The 18,807-nt window shown below is 34.6% G+C and overlaps 2 protein-coding genes across 6 annotated transcripts in view; both read right to left on the reverse strand.

Moving 5' to 3' along the window:
- The window catches only part of LOC149799536 (uncharacterized), a 349,619-nt gene extending 349,357 nt beyond the window's left edge, over positions 1-262 (reverse strand). For both annotated transcript variants that reach the window (XM_089958886.1, XM_089958885.1), the window contains exon 1: positions 136-262. In XM_089958886.1, coding sequence (XP_089815012.1) covers positions 136-232 — 97 coding nt within the window. In that variant the 5' untranslated portion in view covers positions 233-262. The remainder of the gene's footprint in view (positions 1-135) is intronic.
- Positions 263-3,247: 2,985 nt separating this feature from the next.
- Positions 3,248-18,807, reverse strand: part of LOC149799541 (protein MON2 homolog) — a 145,705-nt gene continuing 130,145 nt past the window's right edge. For 2 of the 4 annotated variants that reach the window (XM_089958883.1, XM_089958881.1), the window contains one exon: positions 3,248-3,382. In XM_089958883.1, coding sequence (XP_089815009.1) covers positions 3,266-3,382 — 117 coding nt within the window. In that variant the 3' untranslated portion in view covers positions 3,248-3,265. The remainder of the gene's footprint in view (positions 3,383-18,807) is intronic. The other 2 variants (XM_089958882.1, XM_089958880.1) reach the window with 1 other exon arrangement.

An 18,807-nucleotide genomic window follows, 5' to 3' on the forward strand; every position in this document is an offset into this window, starting at 1 on the left:
CTGTCCTAATTGAAAAATTACTTTAACTGCCTAAGACCATACTAATGACAGACAAGCGCAGTCTATGCTGTTTGAATTGGGTGTGTATTGGGTGTTTAAAGTGCATCATATACTAACCAAAACATTTCCTCTTACCTCTCTCACCTATGGACTTGTGTTCCATGTGTTCCATCTGAAAGTCAGCTGTACACGTTGACTGGTTCTCCAGATCTCCTTTTGTTCCAGGACACATGAAGCCAACAAACAACCATTTTGCCTTGTGTACCAGTCCAAAACACGTATCTTCCAAGCCATATGATTCTTTGATCAACAGTGAACATCATGGTGCAACATACTGCATCAAAATCTTGAAAAACCTCCTCTCATGTCAACGGAAACCTTGCTGAAAGATTCTATGTCAAAATTCTAAACTCTCTCCCTCACTCCTCCATTTCATAACCACTCATACATGCAGGCATTTATTTAATTTAAATACATGTAATTTCATTTCTCCTTGCTTAAGTTACCAGCACAAAGTGCCATAATCTTTGCATACATGAAACAATGATGTAACAAAATAACCACGTCTGCTTCTGTAACCTCTAATTTGTTACAAAATTCACGTATTCAATTCATCTTTTGAGTTTTAATTTGATAAGAATTTGAAATACAATTTCAAAACTATTCAAACTGAATACATGTATGATATGATGTGATATATATGCATGGGCAACAGTTTCAAAGGGAAAGTAGTACATATAGGCAAAATGGGATAGGTAGATTACACAGCACTACCTCATTATAACACTGTCCCAATAAATCTTTTATATCCCTCAGTGTATAACATAAAAATTCCATTCAAGGGTCAGAATTAAAACATTAGGTTTTGCAGTGTGTCTGATGCAAACATTTCATCCTGCAGTGAAATTTTCCTATCCAACACCAATGCATAATGAAGAATCATGTCCTCCCATTTCTAAATGAAGAATAATCTGGGTAAAATTCAAAAACGATGTATTGCAAGTCCTCAACATAAGGTAGAGTGTAAGGAGTTAGGTTTATACTGAATAAACTAGTGGAAAATCAAAATAACATTAAACAGTGTCCAAGAACATAGTGATGATTGTTGAGGTATGAGCAATTTACAATGAGTAATGAAGACAACACAATGATACAAATGTAAAAAGGTCAAAAATTTAGTTCAACCTTATACCTATGGATGGATGAGACACAAAATATAATTGTATATTCACCAATTCAAACTTTGAACTAAAATTGATTTTCTTTTCTTAAATAAATGAGATGATTCATTTTTAAAAATAATACAACAATCACTTTTTTCAAGTCAGAACTGATCTACAGAATCTGTATCTTTTTGTTGGATATTACCTTCAAGTGATGCATAATTTAGGATGTACTGTAAATATGTTACAAATAAAATATTTTGACTATTGTGAATGAATACTCAGTGGTGATAAAAGTTTCTTTGCACTATGAACATAACAGCAGATCATGTGACGATAGATAGCATTCACAAAATGAAAGAGATATTCCCCATGTTGTTCTGCGTTGAAGAACACAAAACTAAACAAGCAGAAATGTGAGATATAACAGGAACTGTGTAATAATGTGGGTAATTATATTTAGCACTGTATATAGTTACAGCCTTAAAATGGGAACCATGTTATAATGAAAGGCCTTATAGCATGATGTATATAGCTATAGCCTTATAACAGGAACTGTGTAATACTGGCGATACTTATAGTAAGGGAATGCTGTATATAATTATAACCCTAAGAAAGGAACAATGTTATAATGAAAGACCTTACAGTAAGGGAGAGCCATATACAGTTATGGTCTTATAGCAGGAACTGTGTTATAATGAAGAGTCTCCTAGCAAGGAAATGCTATATACAGTCAAACCCACTTATCTCGACCTTGGTTAACTCGCCAACCCTATTAAGTCGACGTTTTTGAAGTGGAACCGCCAAATTCTCTCTTTGTCTTAGCATTTTCTCATCGGTTATGTCGATTCTTTTATGTCGCCGAACCCTAATATCTCGAGCACAAAAGAGGGCCAAATTTTCCACTTAACGTCAGTTATCTTGATCCCCATGACCAATCGCCGGCTTTTGAAAATGTTAGTTATCGATGCCACTTCACCATCTCACTACCGTCCAAGAATCCCAGATGCTTTAAGCAGACCAAAGTTCTCCAATGTGATTACGATGGCCAGCCAAGCGCCTGGATCACAGGAGATCTATTCAGTGCATGGGTGAAAAAGTGGGACAGGAAGTTCCAAGCAGAGAAAAGGAAGGTGGCACTGATCGTGGACAACTGTAGAGCTCATCCGGATGACACTGGTTAGCTTTTTGTAAAAACGAACTACACCCCGCACGTTTTTTGTGATTTTGTGAGCGATCTTTGTGTTTGCAATGTTGGAGAATATAATAAAGGTTTGTATCGAGAATCGACGGTGGTTTGTATTGTATACTGGTAAATCTCTGCTGTTAGTTGGTGCACATATGCCTTTTGTTGTTAGCAAACATGTATGTATATTTTTATAGCATGCCGATCGCTTCATCAAACAAATCGCGGCAACGCTGTTGTGTAAAAAAACCTCCAAAAACACGTGCATGTACATTCTCATTTATTAACGCACATCATGTACATAAAGAAATTTCAAGCACATGTTAATATATTGCCGCCATATTGGTTTTCGTTTATCTCGATCATCGGCTATCTCGACGCTTTTTGGCAAACCCCTAGGCTGGCGACATAACCGGGTTCAACTGTAGTACTATACCCTTATAACAGGAACCATGTTACGATGAAGGGATTTATAACGAGGTAGTGCTGTAATTCAGGATGATGACTAGGATCACTAATATATGAAGAACATGGAGTACTTGTCAAGTTATCTTAAGATAAATTAGATTACTGTGGGCATTAAAATCATAACTGTCCATGATTGTCCCTGCAAATATCAGATATTATACAACTTAGCCAAAACAAAGAAGCAATGGCCAATTAAGTTGGTTACAGAAGTACAGTATAGTATTTTGACATACACAAATTCTTATGGCCTAAAATAAATTGCATATCAGTGAAACTTTAGAAAGTTCATCTAAATCAAAAATAGCTCTTTCCATTAAATATCAACAAAAATTCTAATTCTTTGGTTATGGAGATGACTGGAAAATTTTGGAAAGGAAAGAAAAATGGTGTGAAGATAACAGATGAGGATAAATGTCAATCATTTAAGTCATAGGCATTTATACTTCATTCAAGTTACGCTGACCTCTAAAAGATGACTTGTCACTGGACGCCAGAGAATCTCCACACGGTCCAAGTTGACTCGTCCTGTCTCCAATAACTTTGCAACAGCAAAAAGTGATGGTTCCTAAAAAAGAAAAATGTTATTCATACAGTACTCTCTCATTATAATGCTATCCATGGAAGCCTTAGATTGTACCACTTATAGTGAGACTGCCTTATAAGACATACAGTATTCTTTCATTATAATGCCATCAATCAAAGTCACAGAATATACTGGCTTATAGTGAGAACTCCTTATTTGGAAGTATAGTACTCTCATAATGTTGAACATGGGAGCCAGTGTATACTACCTTATAGTAGGAGCACCTTATAATGAAGTACAATACTCCCTCATTATAACACTATCCATGAGAGCCATAAAGTATACTGCATTATAGTGAGACTGCCTTATAAACAAGGTATTTTCATTATAATGCTGTTCATGTGAGCCACACAGTATACTGCCTTATAGTGAAGAACAGTACTCCCTCATTATTACACTGTATATGGGAGGCACAGAGTATCCTGCCTTATAGTGAGACTGCCTTCTAATGAAGTACAGAACATTTCATTATAACAATGTCCATACAAGCCAAAGTATACTGCCCCATAATGAAGTACATGTACATTACTCCTTCATTATAATGCCATAAATGCAAGCCTGAATTACTGCCTTATGATGTACAGTACTCTCTCAGTATAACATTGTCCATGCCAGCCAGAGTATACTGCCTTATAAAGGCACACATTAGTCCCTCATAAATAACACTATCCATAGAAGCCATAACGCACACTAGTTCATAATCAGACCAACTTATAATTAAGTATAAAATACACTATTCCCCAATAAAGAGACCACCTTATAATTAGGTATAAAATACTATTCCCCAATAAAGAGACCACCTTATAATTAAGTATAAAATACACTATTCCCCAATAAAGAGACCACCTTATAATTAGGTATAAAATACTATTCCCCAATAGAGAGACCACCTTATAATTAAGTATAAAATACACTATTCCCCAATAAAGAGACCACCTTATAATTAAGTATAAAATACACCATTTCCCAATAAAGAAACCACTTTATAATTAGGTACAAAATACACTATTCCCCAACAGAGACCAGCTTATAATAAAGTATAAAATACACTATTCCCCTATAAAGAGACCACCTTATAATTAAGTATAAAATACTATTCCCCAACAGAGAGATCACCTTATAATTAAGTATAAAATACCCTATTCCCTAATAGAGAGACCACCTTATAATTAAGTACAAAAGATACTATTCCCAACAGAGAACACCTTATAATATAAGTACCAAAGACACTATTCCATTATACAATGCTGTCAGTCAAAGTCATTAAGAATAATGAATTTGATACCATTTAATGAAACAGAATATATGACCACACTCAACCTATAAAATGAAAAGTGTTCATGCTGAAGGGCCTTATAATGAGGGAATGCTGTCATCTGCTTTAAATTAATAATTCTTCTGATATTTTAATGCCAAAGATTATAAGGGACAAGAAAAATATGTGATACTTCAAAAAACATCTTATAATGTCTTTGAATTCTCATTTCAACATTTTTTTCCTTTGCCAATACAGAGGCTGGAGAAATCTTTGTAAATATTGTTAACATTCAGTGGAAATGCCAAGCGGCAGAGAAGGAATCTGCACAAACGAAAAGGCATTGGCATGAAAATGAAGAGTATACGGGTAAGAAAAATAATGATAAAATGTTTAAAGTATAAATAAAAAAGATACACAGCTTTATTTTCCAGCAAGCTGCTTAATTTCTCAAATGACACAGGAACAAGAGCACTTTATCACCAAGATCATGACATAAAGGCTCTACAGATAAGAAGATCAGGATGATTTCAACACTTTCTTTCAGAAGTCAGGCAAGACATACTTTTATGACCTGATATTGTGACTGATGATGGGAATATAACTGATGCATATCAATTCAAGTCAGTTCCATATCTGGTGGGGGTTGATGAAGAGGGTTTTTTGGATGACAGGTATCAAAGATGATTCCTTAATTTATCAAAGTTTTGCTTGGAAAGGCCCATCACCATATCTTGGATATATGCCTATAGGATAGAGTTGATATTCAATAGGAATTAAAATGTACGTGCAAAAGAGGGAGGGAGAGGGGGAGCAATTGCTTATCTATGTTTTTAAATAGCACTAAAAACAGGTTAAAGTGACCTACTTTTGTACATAGAGATGTCATAATTGTTACATGTTTAAGCTCTTACAAAAGTAACAAGAAAAGAGTAAAGAAAACAAGCTTTGCAAAATTTAACAAATAATTTATTTCCCAGGAAAAACAAGGTAAAAATGAGAAAAAGAACTTACGGTTTTATGAATCAAATCCAAAACTAATCCAAGAAATAAAAGTCCTAGTAATAAAAAGTCCTAATGAAACTGTGTACGAATCCTGATGAAATCCAAAATGGAAGGTGATGATGTATGTTGTGGTCAGCATTGTACTGATGTGTCAACAAAAATAATTAAAACTAACAAACAATTAAATTAAATCAAATATAAATTAAATCAAATATACATAACATGATCTACACAAAATCTCATGAAGCCAAAGTCAACATTGAAAGGGAAACTAGATAAACTTACCATGGCAAATATCCCTAATTTTTTCTATACCACCCACCAACCCAATCCAGACCATGATCCGAAAGACTATCACAAAATCTGTGACATAAAAAAGTATTTACAGCATGTCAAATTAATTGTTAGTTTTTTATATCCAGTGAATGAGATCTAAAACTGTCGTTAAGCATATCAGACTTTAGAATACTACTCCGTTGGCAGAGAATCATAAGCGAGGCCACATGGATGGTTAATAAAACTGATATTTAATTAATAAACAATCAAACAGTGTTCTATTGATCATGTATACAAATGAATAGCATGAATCACATTTAGATAATCAGCAGATAAACAGTCTTTCTTAAAACGCTTACCAAGAAGCATTAAGTTACTAATAATTCAAAATAAAAGCTGGTTCTTTTGTATGGTGAAAGACTTCAGATTAGCCTACTGTCAGCCATAATCTGTGTTGGCGCAAATGACTGTTTTAACTACATGTGCATTTGTTACATTTTCCAGGACTTCATCTCATAGATCACTCTGTGACAGTACTTTGTTAACTGTAGTTAATCAGGAAGTTAGCATTTTCAAGCACGAATTTAGATTCGATTTATGAGGCTTTCTTTATCGTTAAATTGAAATTTGGGATCAAAATTTGTTTTGGTATTCAGAGGTGAAGGGTTTCAGATTACTGGGAGAAAAAAATTAAGATGTTAACCAAGGACAATTTCTGGACCAAAAACAAAAATCAGCTTTGAGAGAATATTCTGGCTTATCACATATTTGGTACACTTTACATATTGTGTGTGAAGTTTCATAATTTTAATATGGCAACATATTAAATATCATTTTATGCAATTCTGATTGGTTTAAATAAGCCAATGAAATTCTTTGTCATTACTCGCTGGAAGCGATCGTGGAAAATTTTATTACCCTGCCTCAGCCTGCTGAAAATTTATGGTTTTACTATTACTACTAACATTTTAGCCACCATTTTTTTGAATCAACTGCGCAAAGGGACTTGTGGAAAAAAAGTCACATCTGTCTGAAATATGGCCCATTTTCACCCACATGGGCTCGTTATGACATGTATGGATTATCATGTCATGAAAAATGACATAAAACTGCAAAACAACTGCAAGTTAAACTAAGGGTATTGTTGTGTTTGTTAGCAGATGTGGGCATACGGGTGAATTATATACCTGTAACATCGAGTCAAACTTTTTTACAAGCATGTTTTAAATATTAACTTATAGAGGTAAATAAATACAAGTCTGTTTACAGAAGAATATTGAAATAAACCAAATGACAGAACTGCATCTAATTACAACATATATACATGGTAAATATGTGATGCTATTCCGACTTAAAAATGAAATTTGCTTACATCTTCTGTAGTCTATGGTCTAAATCAAATACAGTAGAACTTTGATTATCCATCAGGGTGCGGGACCAAGACCATGACAGATATGAGAACAGATGGATAATAGAATATGTACATTAAAAATATTATACAGTAGACTGGGTCATCAAAAAATCATAATATCTACATATATGTATGTACATGTACCTGTTTTTAATATTTTGACGTATGATATCCTGCATGTAGCTTTCTTACTACGTACATTACATATACTTCTCACAAAAATGTAGACCCCTCTGGAAAGGCCACTCATTTTATAAGGCCACTTTCCTGGTGCAGAAGGGGTGGCTGTATAAGAAGGGGACCACTGTATATAGTGATGTCTAGCACTGTGGCATCATGCTGCAAACATGTAGCATGATGTCCCACCCAGTCACATTATCCTGACACCAGGCCAACCAGTCTTAACACTAACCTCTTAAAGCTGACGGCAAAGTGAGAAAACTGCTAGCACCATTTTTATAAGTCTCTGGCATGACTCGGCTGAGGTTAGAACCTGCAACCTCCTGCATCCAAAGCAGATACTCTAACCACTTAGGACATCAGAGCGGGTACAATGGATAAAGATTTCCCAGGCAAAATGCAAATATAGAAAATCCTTACCCTGTCTCACATGACCTTTAACCAGGATTTTAATGATTATTTTGACCTTCAAACATAATGCAAATAAGCATCTTCATCATCATATGAGCACTCATTCATAATAATCAAGACTAACATTAATTGTAACAATGTATCTTATTTGAGCAGCAGCTGAAATAAGGTATCCATAAAACAGGACATTTCACAGAGATTAGCTTAGGAACATGAACAGCTTGCATGGACCGATATAACGTCAAACAAGCTGTTGTTGCTATTTTCTTAAAAAAAGTCATATTCTTATTATTTATGAAAGGTAAATCAATTCTAGATCAAAACCCAATCATGGACTTGATCATTATTTTTTGTCTGACTCAATTATTCTTATGTATTTGCATTTGTATAACTGTGTAAGTTATCGGCAGCAAGGAATTAAAACCCTGTGTATTGCCATTACCAAAGTAATCTCAACAACGGTTCTATAAACGCTAAAATACATTTAAACATCGTTTAAAGTTTACACTGATTATTTCAATGCAAATGTAATATTTTATACTCTATCTTAAGGTGATTCAATTTTCAGTCAGTGTTGTTTTTTAGTGCGTGTTTTGCTATTTGGTGTTAACAATATCCTACTTCAACTTCAACCCTCATTTTCCTTCATTATGCATCAGTGCTGGACACAAAAATTCCATATTAGAGATCAGAATTTTGTATCAAGGACCAGACAAAACCTTGTTTCCTATGTGAAATTCTGACTGTTAGATGGAATTTTCCAACCCTACAATGATGCCTTTATAGAATATGTTTATGCCTTCATGGTAATTCAACAGTGATATCCATTGTCTGCATGTGCCGAGTCTGGTTCAGGGAAGTACGTGTTGCCTGAATAATGAAATAATCTAAGGTACGAGTCATTCACACCATACTTCCCAGTTAGAATACAGGCATAGAGCAACATACATGAAAAGTACACTGACAGAAACAAGTACAAGCCCCAGCTCTAACATAAAGCATTACAATATGAAATGGAGAAGGTTGTCATAATGATGAATCCAAGACAGTAGTGTCAGACAATTAATGTTCATCCCTTAAGCTTACATAAGACCATTTCTTCCTTTTAACTGCACAGTGTTGAAATCAACTCTGATATTCTTCAGCAATGACAATATTTTCAAATTAGCTGCTGTTGTGGACATATTGGATGTCAGATTGGCACTATTTCCATTTAGAACAAAGAAGACATTGTTAGAAGTCTTTTGGTCAAAACTCATGTCATTATGATCATCCATTCAGTAGTGACAAGAATATTTTCACATCAGCCATCATAGCAGCAATATTGGATGTATGACTGGCACAAATTTCATTTAGGACCAACTTGGTATCATGAGAAGTCCATTGTTGAAACATCATGTTGATATAACAAGCCATTTGTGATAATATATAACAGCATTAGGGATTAGATTATAGCATTGTACAAACATCCCCTAAGAGTGTAAAGTGTAGTATGATTAGGCGTAATGTGCAACTGAATTTTAGGACTTCATAAATCATGTAAATTATGAAGTTCAATGCCTGCAGTTAAAAATCATTATAACAACAATAACCAATGCCAGGAAATAAAGAACTCAACCATATTTGTAGAATAAACTTTTTATGAGTATTGTTGTTGTAGGGTTTAATGCCATTTTTCAGCACAAGATAGGCTATACATGGCAGCCAGTATAAATAGTGGAGGAAGAACCCGGAAAAACCCCAGAAAGAATCACCGACCTACAAGAAGCCACTGACAAGCTATTTCACATACCCACACTAGCCGAACCTGAGACTCAAACCCACGCAGACAGAGGTGAGATGGCAATGTTCCATAATGGTGAGTGCTTTATACCACTCGGCCACTCGGGGCCCCTATGAGTAATGTCAAATCATACAATAAGGCGCAATGAATACTACATAAGTAGTTCCTTTCTGGTATTATTAACTAATTACTCTGGTCTGCTGCATCATATAATGTGATTTAATCCATCTACATGCTTTAAACAATAGCCTGATACAAATATTCAGTTATAATTGATACAAACCTTTATTTCTCCACTTTTCCCCACTATATACTCCCAATCAAATATACTGTGACTGACACTGCAAAGCCTCAGACAAAATAATTCATGCACTAATCAAATAAAAGGAAGTCAATGTGCAACTGACCGTACTTTGAGTGATATGATCAGACACAAAAACTTCAAGAATATTCTGCCTCATTAGTCATCCATTTTCCTCTAGTAGATCAACAATTACGGAGCAAATTTTTTGCTTCATTTCCATTTCAAAGCTCAAATTTATTTTTGTTTAAGAAAGAAAATTTTGCACATTATTTAAATCCATTATCAACAAATAACAGTCACAGACTTCATAATTAGGTGCTTGCATACCTGAAGACATTTTAGGTAATAATCAAGAGGGGGGTTTCGGTCAACAATTCAGACACTGTAGGCAATAAAGAGTGGGGTTTGGTCAATGTATTCAGACATTTCAAGCAATCCAGAGTGGGGTTTGGACAATATATTTGGACATTTCAGGCAATCAAGTGTAGGGTCTGATCAACATATTCAGACATTTCAGGCAATCAAATGTGGATTTTGATCAATGTATTCAGACAATTCAGGCAATCAAATGTGGAGTTTGGTCAATGTATTCAGACATTTCAGGCAATCAAGAGTGGAGTTTGGTCAATGTATTCAGACATTTCAGGCATTCAAATGTGGAGTTTGGTCAATGTATTCAGACATTTCAGGCAATCAAGAGTGGAGTTTGGCCAATGTACATATTCAGACATTTCAGGCAATCAAGTGTGTGGTTTGGTCAATGTACATATACAGACACTTTAGGCAATCAAGTGTGGGCTTTGATCAATGTATTGAGACATTTAGGCAATTAAAAGTGGGCTTTGGTCAATGTATTCTGACATTTCAAATAATCAAGAATGGGGTTTGGTCAATGTATTCAGACATTTCAGGCAATCAAGAAGTGGCTTTGGTCAATGTATTCAGACATTTCACACAATCATGATTGGGCTTTGGTCAATGTATGTGGTTTAGATCTCAAGTTGTTACACAATAACCACTTCTGACTCATTCCTATTTGAGTCAGTGATCTTGACCTTCAAAAGTTTTACCTCAAAATCAACAGGATTCCAGTAGGTATGCTATCCACAAACATTGGTGAAGGTACAAAGTTGATAATAAATTTGTATGCAGAAACCATTGTTGTTACTTATTTCAAATGCAGACCATCAACAAAGTTTGATCTTGGTTTGTGCAGAAACCATTTTTCTTCCTACTATCACTGTCATCTTGAACTTTGACCTTTTGACCCAGAAATGAAAGGCTTCTTCCTTGGCAATATGCAAGCCATCCATAAAGGTTGGTCCAGGTTAGTGATGTACAACTAATGTTAATGTGTGAAATATTTTTTATTTTTTCATTCATTGTGACCTTGACTTGGAAATCAATGGGCTTCTTCCTTACTGTAAGTGAAAGCAAAACAAATTCTGGTAAAGGTAAATGGTGGAAAAACTTAAGATACTTCACCTTAAGGTGGGCATTTAAATAGAAAATATCAGGATTTTATTCACACATCTGAAGAGCGATAATGTCAGTAATTGAAAAATCTAACTACACAAATTTTTTTTTAAACATTAGATGTGTGTGCATTTTTATTATTACTAAGCAAAAATTGGAAAAATACCTTATTTTTGACTAATAACATACACCTTGATCTACCAGTGTCTTATGCAATGACAAATCTGGGTCAGTACTATTCACTTGAAATATTAAGTACAAACAAAAGTGTAGACCCTGAGCTGCCAGTGACTTATGTAATGGCAATTCTGGGTAAACACAATTCATTTGGAATAACAAGTACAACCAACAGCAGAGACTCTGACCGGCAGATTAATTATGAATTGGCAGATCTGCATGGGTCAATGCTATTCACATGTAATAAATATGACCTACAGGGAAAAACACCTGACCTGCCAGTGATTTATGTGATGGCAGATTTAGGGTTAATATTATTTACTCAGAATAATAAGTATGATCAACAGCACTGACCCTGACATGCCTATGAATTATGCAGTGGTAGATCTCATGAGTCAATACTATTCACTGGAAATATTAACTACAACCTATGGCACAGACCCTGATCTGCTGATGATTATATAATGGCAGATCAGGGTCAATACCAATCATTCATACAGCTAAGAGCACAGACCCTGAGCTGCCAGTACATTATGTAACAACAGATATGTTGTTGTTGTAGGGTTTAACACCATTTTTCAGCAGAAGATAGGCTATACATAGCAGCCAGTATAACTGGAAGAACCTGGGAACCCTGAGAAGAACCACTGACCCACAAGAAGCTACTGGCAAGCTTTCTCACATATCCACATTAGGCAAGCCAGAGACTCAAACCCATGCAGACAACAGATACTGTAACGCAATTTAACAGATCTTATATATATAATGCAATGTAATGGCCCATAATGAAAAGACTGTAATGCAGATCAAAGGTCTATTGTGCTTGCGAGTGGGTTTGCTCCAAATGCTCTTTATACAATTTGTTTAGCAAAGTATAGCAAATGAAACAAAAATTATATAAAAGATAAGTCAACAAAATGGTGATTCCAACAATCATATACGCCTTATCAGCCAAATCTAAACAGAATTGCTGGGATATAATTTTCTCATAAAAAAATGGAGTCAATTTCAGACAATATACAAATCATAATCTAGTTTATTCCTGAACAATATTTCTCGTTCTAAATGTCATCAAATAAACTGTCATAGATTTTAGGTTCCAACCTAAATAAAATTAATCTGTAAACTAGTTATATAGAAGCTTAAGATTAATGGAATGTCCCCTGGACTTGCAATTTGTTCATTACTGTATTTACTTGCTTATAAGTCGAGTCAAACTGCAAACAACAAAGATCCTGATCTGCTATAGCATAATGTGCCTGGAGATCAGAGTCTATGTTGTTTATTCTACTGGTTACTCCTAACAAACTGCACAGACCCAGATCTGCTAGTGCATTATGAGATGGCAGATCTGGATCTGTGCAGTTTGCAGTTGGTCTCACCTTATTTGTGAGTAGAAACAGTATATTACCATACTACGCTACCATGTAACACTATTCATGTACTTCATCAAAGTGCTATCCCTTATGTGGGGTCATTTTATACTGAGGAATTTTATTAAAAAAATGAAATGGGATCAATTAACAGACCTGCCTAATAAAAGGGACTGCTTTATACTGAGGTACCTTATATTAAGAGAGTGTGTTTTTGCATTTTTATGTAGATTTAACAATTTCAGTCATACTGGTCAAGAATCATGCCATATTTTACTACCTAAAACAAAGAGATGCTTGAATCTCATGGTCCATGAGCTGTACTTGTTACCAGTAAACATCTATGTGAATGTGTGTATGAGCGTGTGTGCATGCTAGCGTGTGTGAAAAATATTGAAAGATGTTTGTTTTTATTCAATTTTTATAAAATTTAAATTGACTGAGTTTTTTAATGATTTTGTTACTCATGAAGCTACTGTAATGAAGCAATATTAGCATTCGCAAAATCGAGGCCACTCCTACAGATTGTACTTTACACCGCAGAATAGCCGAGGTCATTCCAAATGACAGTTGCTGATGCAGTTAGTCAATTCAAATCAAATATTCCACCAACGGATATCATGCTCATTACAGAAGTGGCAAACTAGTTCATTTTGATTTTGTCTTCCGCAAATAAAGTTAAATGAATACTAAGGGAAATAATCCATTGCTCATTATATAATCAAGGATATAGTCATTAACAATCACGCACCCCTCCGGTGCCCTAGTGGTTAGAGCACCCTTCTCGGAAGCGGGAGTTTGTGGGTTTGATCACCGGCCGAGTCATACCAAAGACTTACAAAAATGTTACTAAAATCTGCCTCGCTTGGTGCTCAGCATTAAGAGTTTTGTGTTAGGACTGGTCGGCCTGGTGTCAGGATAACGTGACGGGATAGGATATCATGCTACATGCCCAAGTGCTGGACATCACTATAAACTGCCACACTGCAGACATCATAGCGATATGACTGAAAAATTGTTAAAGCTACGTTAAAAATCCTAATCAAACACACACACACACTATCACACTTTTTTTAATCAAAATTATAATAATTTTTTAAATTTTTCCTGGAATTATCCATTAATTGTTCTAGAATACTTGTTCATGAAATATTCATAAAATGCACATTTTGTGAACAGAATATGAACATTAAATTGGCAAATTTTGAAGTTCATGAATTTTTCCACGGTATTAGTTTTTGAACAGTTTGTAAAAGTTTTGTGTTGAAATATTCATGAACTGTTTAAGAACTAATTTTATAGAACAAGTGTTGAAAATGATTCTTCAAAATTTGACCATCAATTGTTCATGAACCATTCATGTACATTTTATGAAAGGTTCATGAAAAATTTTCTAGAACAGTTCATGCATGTTTCAAGTATTTTTCATGACATTTGCACAGTGAAATCATTCTAGGTGTGTCAAAATTATATTTCAAGCTGGCATCCAATTTAACTATTTTATGAAGTCTTTTGAACTTCACTTTCCAAATATGACCATTGGTATATTAAATGAAGTGTTCTAGCAAACAACACCTTGTCCATACAACCATCTTTGGAAAATGAGAACAAATAAGATTTTCAAGATGACAGCCATGGCAGAAATCCTGACTACCAGTTGGGCACCATTTTCATCTGGGACCATGTAAACATCACACAAAAACATTAATTTAAAATTCCATGTCATTCCAGCCATTGAGAAGGTGTAGCATTAAAAAGATTTTCAATATTGCCACCATGGCAACAAAAATGGGGGTCAGATAAACATCACATTTCTTAAGAACCAACAAGATATCATAGGAAGTCTTTGAATATTATGCCTCACACCCATCTGCCATTTTTGTTCAAGATCCACAGTTTTAGCAAGATTTTTAAAATATCCACCATGGTGGTCATGTTGGACACCAGACTGGCATCATTTTCAGCTAGAACCATCTATACTTCATAAGAAGTTTTTAGACAATGCCAATATGACCATTCACAATAGTGTAAGATCTGCACAATGGCCACTGTGCAAGAGGCACAATTTTTCTTTACGACAAACTAGATACACATATCAAAAGAAACTGTCTATGAAATTCCTATGTCAGCACTACCAATTGTTCAAGAAAAGTAGTAAAAACAGGACTGATTTTCAAGATGGCCACCATTAGTATGGCACCATTTTTAGGAAAGACAATCTACATAAGAATCTTTTTTATGCTATGATGTCTGCAATGTGGCAGCAATATGACAATCTGTTCAGAAGATTTTAAAGATGGCAATTGTAGCAGAATGTTCTTTTTTAATCTCAGAGGTGAACCCATTTATTTTTCTTCGGACAAACTAGACCCTGTAATGACTATACGAGTTAAGTTTCATTGCAGTCCTCTAAGTATTTTTGGTGAAGTAGTTATAGCATAACTGTGCTAAACAGGAAGATGGATGACTGATTTTATGACAGATGGATGACAGCCCATGACAATAAGCTCTTCTAATCATTGACCAGTACGCTAAAATGTAACCCAAATACTAAGTTAACATGACCTAATTTTGGTTTACTTAGAATTGCTTCTGAAGATGTCTCCATAGATTTGTGTATAAAGAGTATATACTATATGGCAGATATAAACACATCATCACCCATTTGTCAACAATCAAAGAAATGGTGTACCCATGTATGCTGTAATTTTCTACCATGAATCTTTATATTTATCTTTTAAACATTTACTCAGTCTGATTATCATGAATATACTATAACATACTATAAGAAACATGGACAATATTTTAAAAATTTCTCATATAGGTTTGCAACCATTCAGAAAAGTCAAATTTCTGCCATTTTCAAGTAATGGTAACTCTGATAGACATGGAGGTGTGAGTAACAATTTGGCATAAAAAAGGAATCTGATGATTGTGTAATCAAAGATTAATTTAAAATCATAATGTCAGTGAACTTTAAACTATCTTTAATCAGATAAAATATAATTTGCTCACTTAATGAAATAAACTTCAAGAATAACTTAAAACTTCTACTATGTGTAATGCTTTTAATTTCATCAATAAAAACACTATTATCCTGACTGGTTATCCAGAAGAAAAAAAACCAAAAGGCTGACTGGTTATCAAATCGGACATACTCTGGTTATTAAATCAGTCATGGATGAAAGATAGACCAACTGTTCAGACTGGTTAAATGTTACATTATCAGCTATACTGGGGTGAATTTAGCATTTTATTGCAAAAATATCTTGTTTGCGGTGATAACAGGATGTAACTCTATCACTTGTGAAAAAAGGTAGTTGTGTTGGCAGTTTTTCTTTTACAGCTATATTAGACTGGCAAATCAGCTGGCACAAAACTCATCTAAGTAGAAAAAAGATGAACTGGACCCAGACTAATTTCAAAAGAGGAGCATTTGTGTATAATCCTTGTCAGATTTATCATGGAGGAATTTATACTTTTTCTTGGGGAATAATTCATGAGGTTTATTATCATCATGACACTTTGAAGTGATGCATTTTTTGGACAAAAATAGAACCTATATCCATAAAGAAATTCTTGAAAGAAAAAGTACTGAATTATATATTTTTTATACCATACTATTCCTTAATATTAAACAAACTTAAGTAAATGTATTATCTCAACTTGGTCTTTGAAACTAACTTAAAATAAACAAATTTATTATCTCAACTTGGCCTTTTTTCTTTTTTCTTGCAAAATACATTAGGGTTCTTCATTCTAAGTGTAAGCAATCCATTAAGTATGGTAACCATACATGGTACATAACTTTAGTAATTGTGCGCCATCATTCGCACTAACCTTGACATTTGATCATCTGATTCTGAAATCAACAGGTTTCTTCCTTACGCCAAGTGCAAGCTATCCATAAAGTTTGTTAATGGGTGCATTTTGATGACATCACCAAATTTGAATATTCCTTTCGTATTTAATCACTTGTGCATCGACATTGCACATAAATGAAAAAATTTAGCCATTCCTTGACGATTTGTATAAAAATTCAAAAATCCCTGTTAACACATTAACCCCTGGTGACGAGTTAACGTGCCAGGAGGTAGTAGCCTACTGCCGAACTCTGTAGCGTCAAGGTCATGTATGATACACTAAAGTGGGTGGTATTATAGAAAAGTAGACAGATGTAGCTCTACAATGATACCAAATAATCTGGAAGTTCTAGTTGCACTACAAAATAAAGAGGGAAAAACCTCATTTTTTAGACCCAATTTTTTTCCATCCAAAAGGCACCCGTGGTTGGAATCTTTTGTGTCTGGATTTTAGACCTTTTGGTCTCAGATCTAAGGCAGACCAGTATGAACTGCAAACAGGCAGATGAACCTTTCAAAAGTAGGATAAGGTGGGCATTTGGAATGAAGAGTGGTCTTGATACAAAAATAATGGGTCCATTAAGCTAAAAAAAAAGAAGGAAATCCAACTTTTACCCTAACCTGCTTTCGCACGAGCCAGATAGCCAATGAAAAATGATGTTTCTAACACAACTTGGCATTAAGTTAGTGGATAATCACCTGAAAGTTGATGTATTAAGATGTATTCAGAAATAATTTTAAAATGTGTTTCTACTCGAATTTCAGGCGAAAACAACAAAAACCTACAGGGGCTAATCTGTTAACTGTACATGGTGAAGAATTTGAGTTATTGTTCAGAAACCATTTTTCTTTTTCAGTTAGTCACTTTGACCTTTGACCTTTCAGTCCAAAACTGACGGGGTTCTTCCTTATCCCAAGTGGAAGTTATCACCAATAGTCTGGTAACTGTAGATAGTGGACACTAACATTACTGTGCAGAAATTAAACTGGTAATAGACAAATGGGCTGAAAGATGAACCACATCATAAAATAATATGCTATGCATTATCAGAGGCATGTAAGAAGCTCTCAACAATTTACGAACTAAACTGGCTGATTCACCCCATGACCCTGACCTTTGATCCATGGTTTAGTCATCCTCAGGAACACTCCATGTACAATGGTGAACATGGATCAAACTGTAATGCCCATCAACTGACACACATTTTAAGTTTTTGTCCAAAATCTTAAGCACTTTGCCTTTAGCCTTTGATCTTTTGACCTCTACATAAGTAGCAACAATTTATATTCATTGTCAAACATCTCTGCTGGCGATTCATCCATGACAATTTTAGACAATGCCACCGATCCTAAAACTGTTCACAACCTACTTAAAATGTAAACAAATGCTTATGTGACCTTGACCTTTGGCCCTTTGGACCTTCAATGGCTTTTCCCTACCCCTACAGATATTTGTGGCCAAAGTAAAATGATGATCCTCTTATAAAAAAACAATCAAAAAATATTTTTAGCTGAGAAGTTGTTGCTAAACAGATGGATGGATGGATATTATGACTACTTTGCTCTTCCTTCTGCAACGTCTATTGCAGGCAAGATACAATAAATAAGAAATACAATTAATTAATGGAATTGTTCTTGTTCTTCCAATACAGTTACAGCAAAATACTGTTAATGGTACTGCAAGCACAGATGAAACAAATTCATGGTTGGTATGAAATGATCTGCCATAAAGAGCCATTTGTACATCATACAAGTCATCAATGCCATTACTTTTTATCTTTAATCCTGTGTACAAATTTACTTGTAATTGGATAGGTTATCTTCCTGATGATATTAACAAGGACTGTTACCTTTACTAGTTTAACAAACTTTTAATCTGTGCTATAAAGCCAG

The sequence above is a fragment of the Sinohyriopsis cumingii genome, chromosome 5, assembly GCF_028554795.1.
Source record: "Sinohyriopsis cumingii isolate HCF-2022 chromosome 5, ASM2855479v2, whole genome shotgun sequence".
Lineage (NCBI taxonomy): Eukaryota > Metazoa > Mollusca > Bivalvia > Unionida > Unionidae > Sinohyriopsis > Sinohyriopsis cumingii.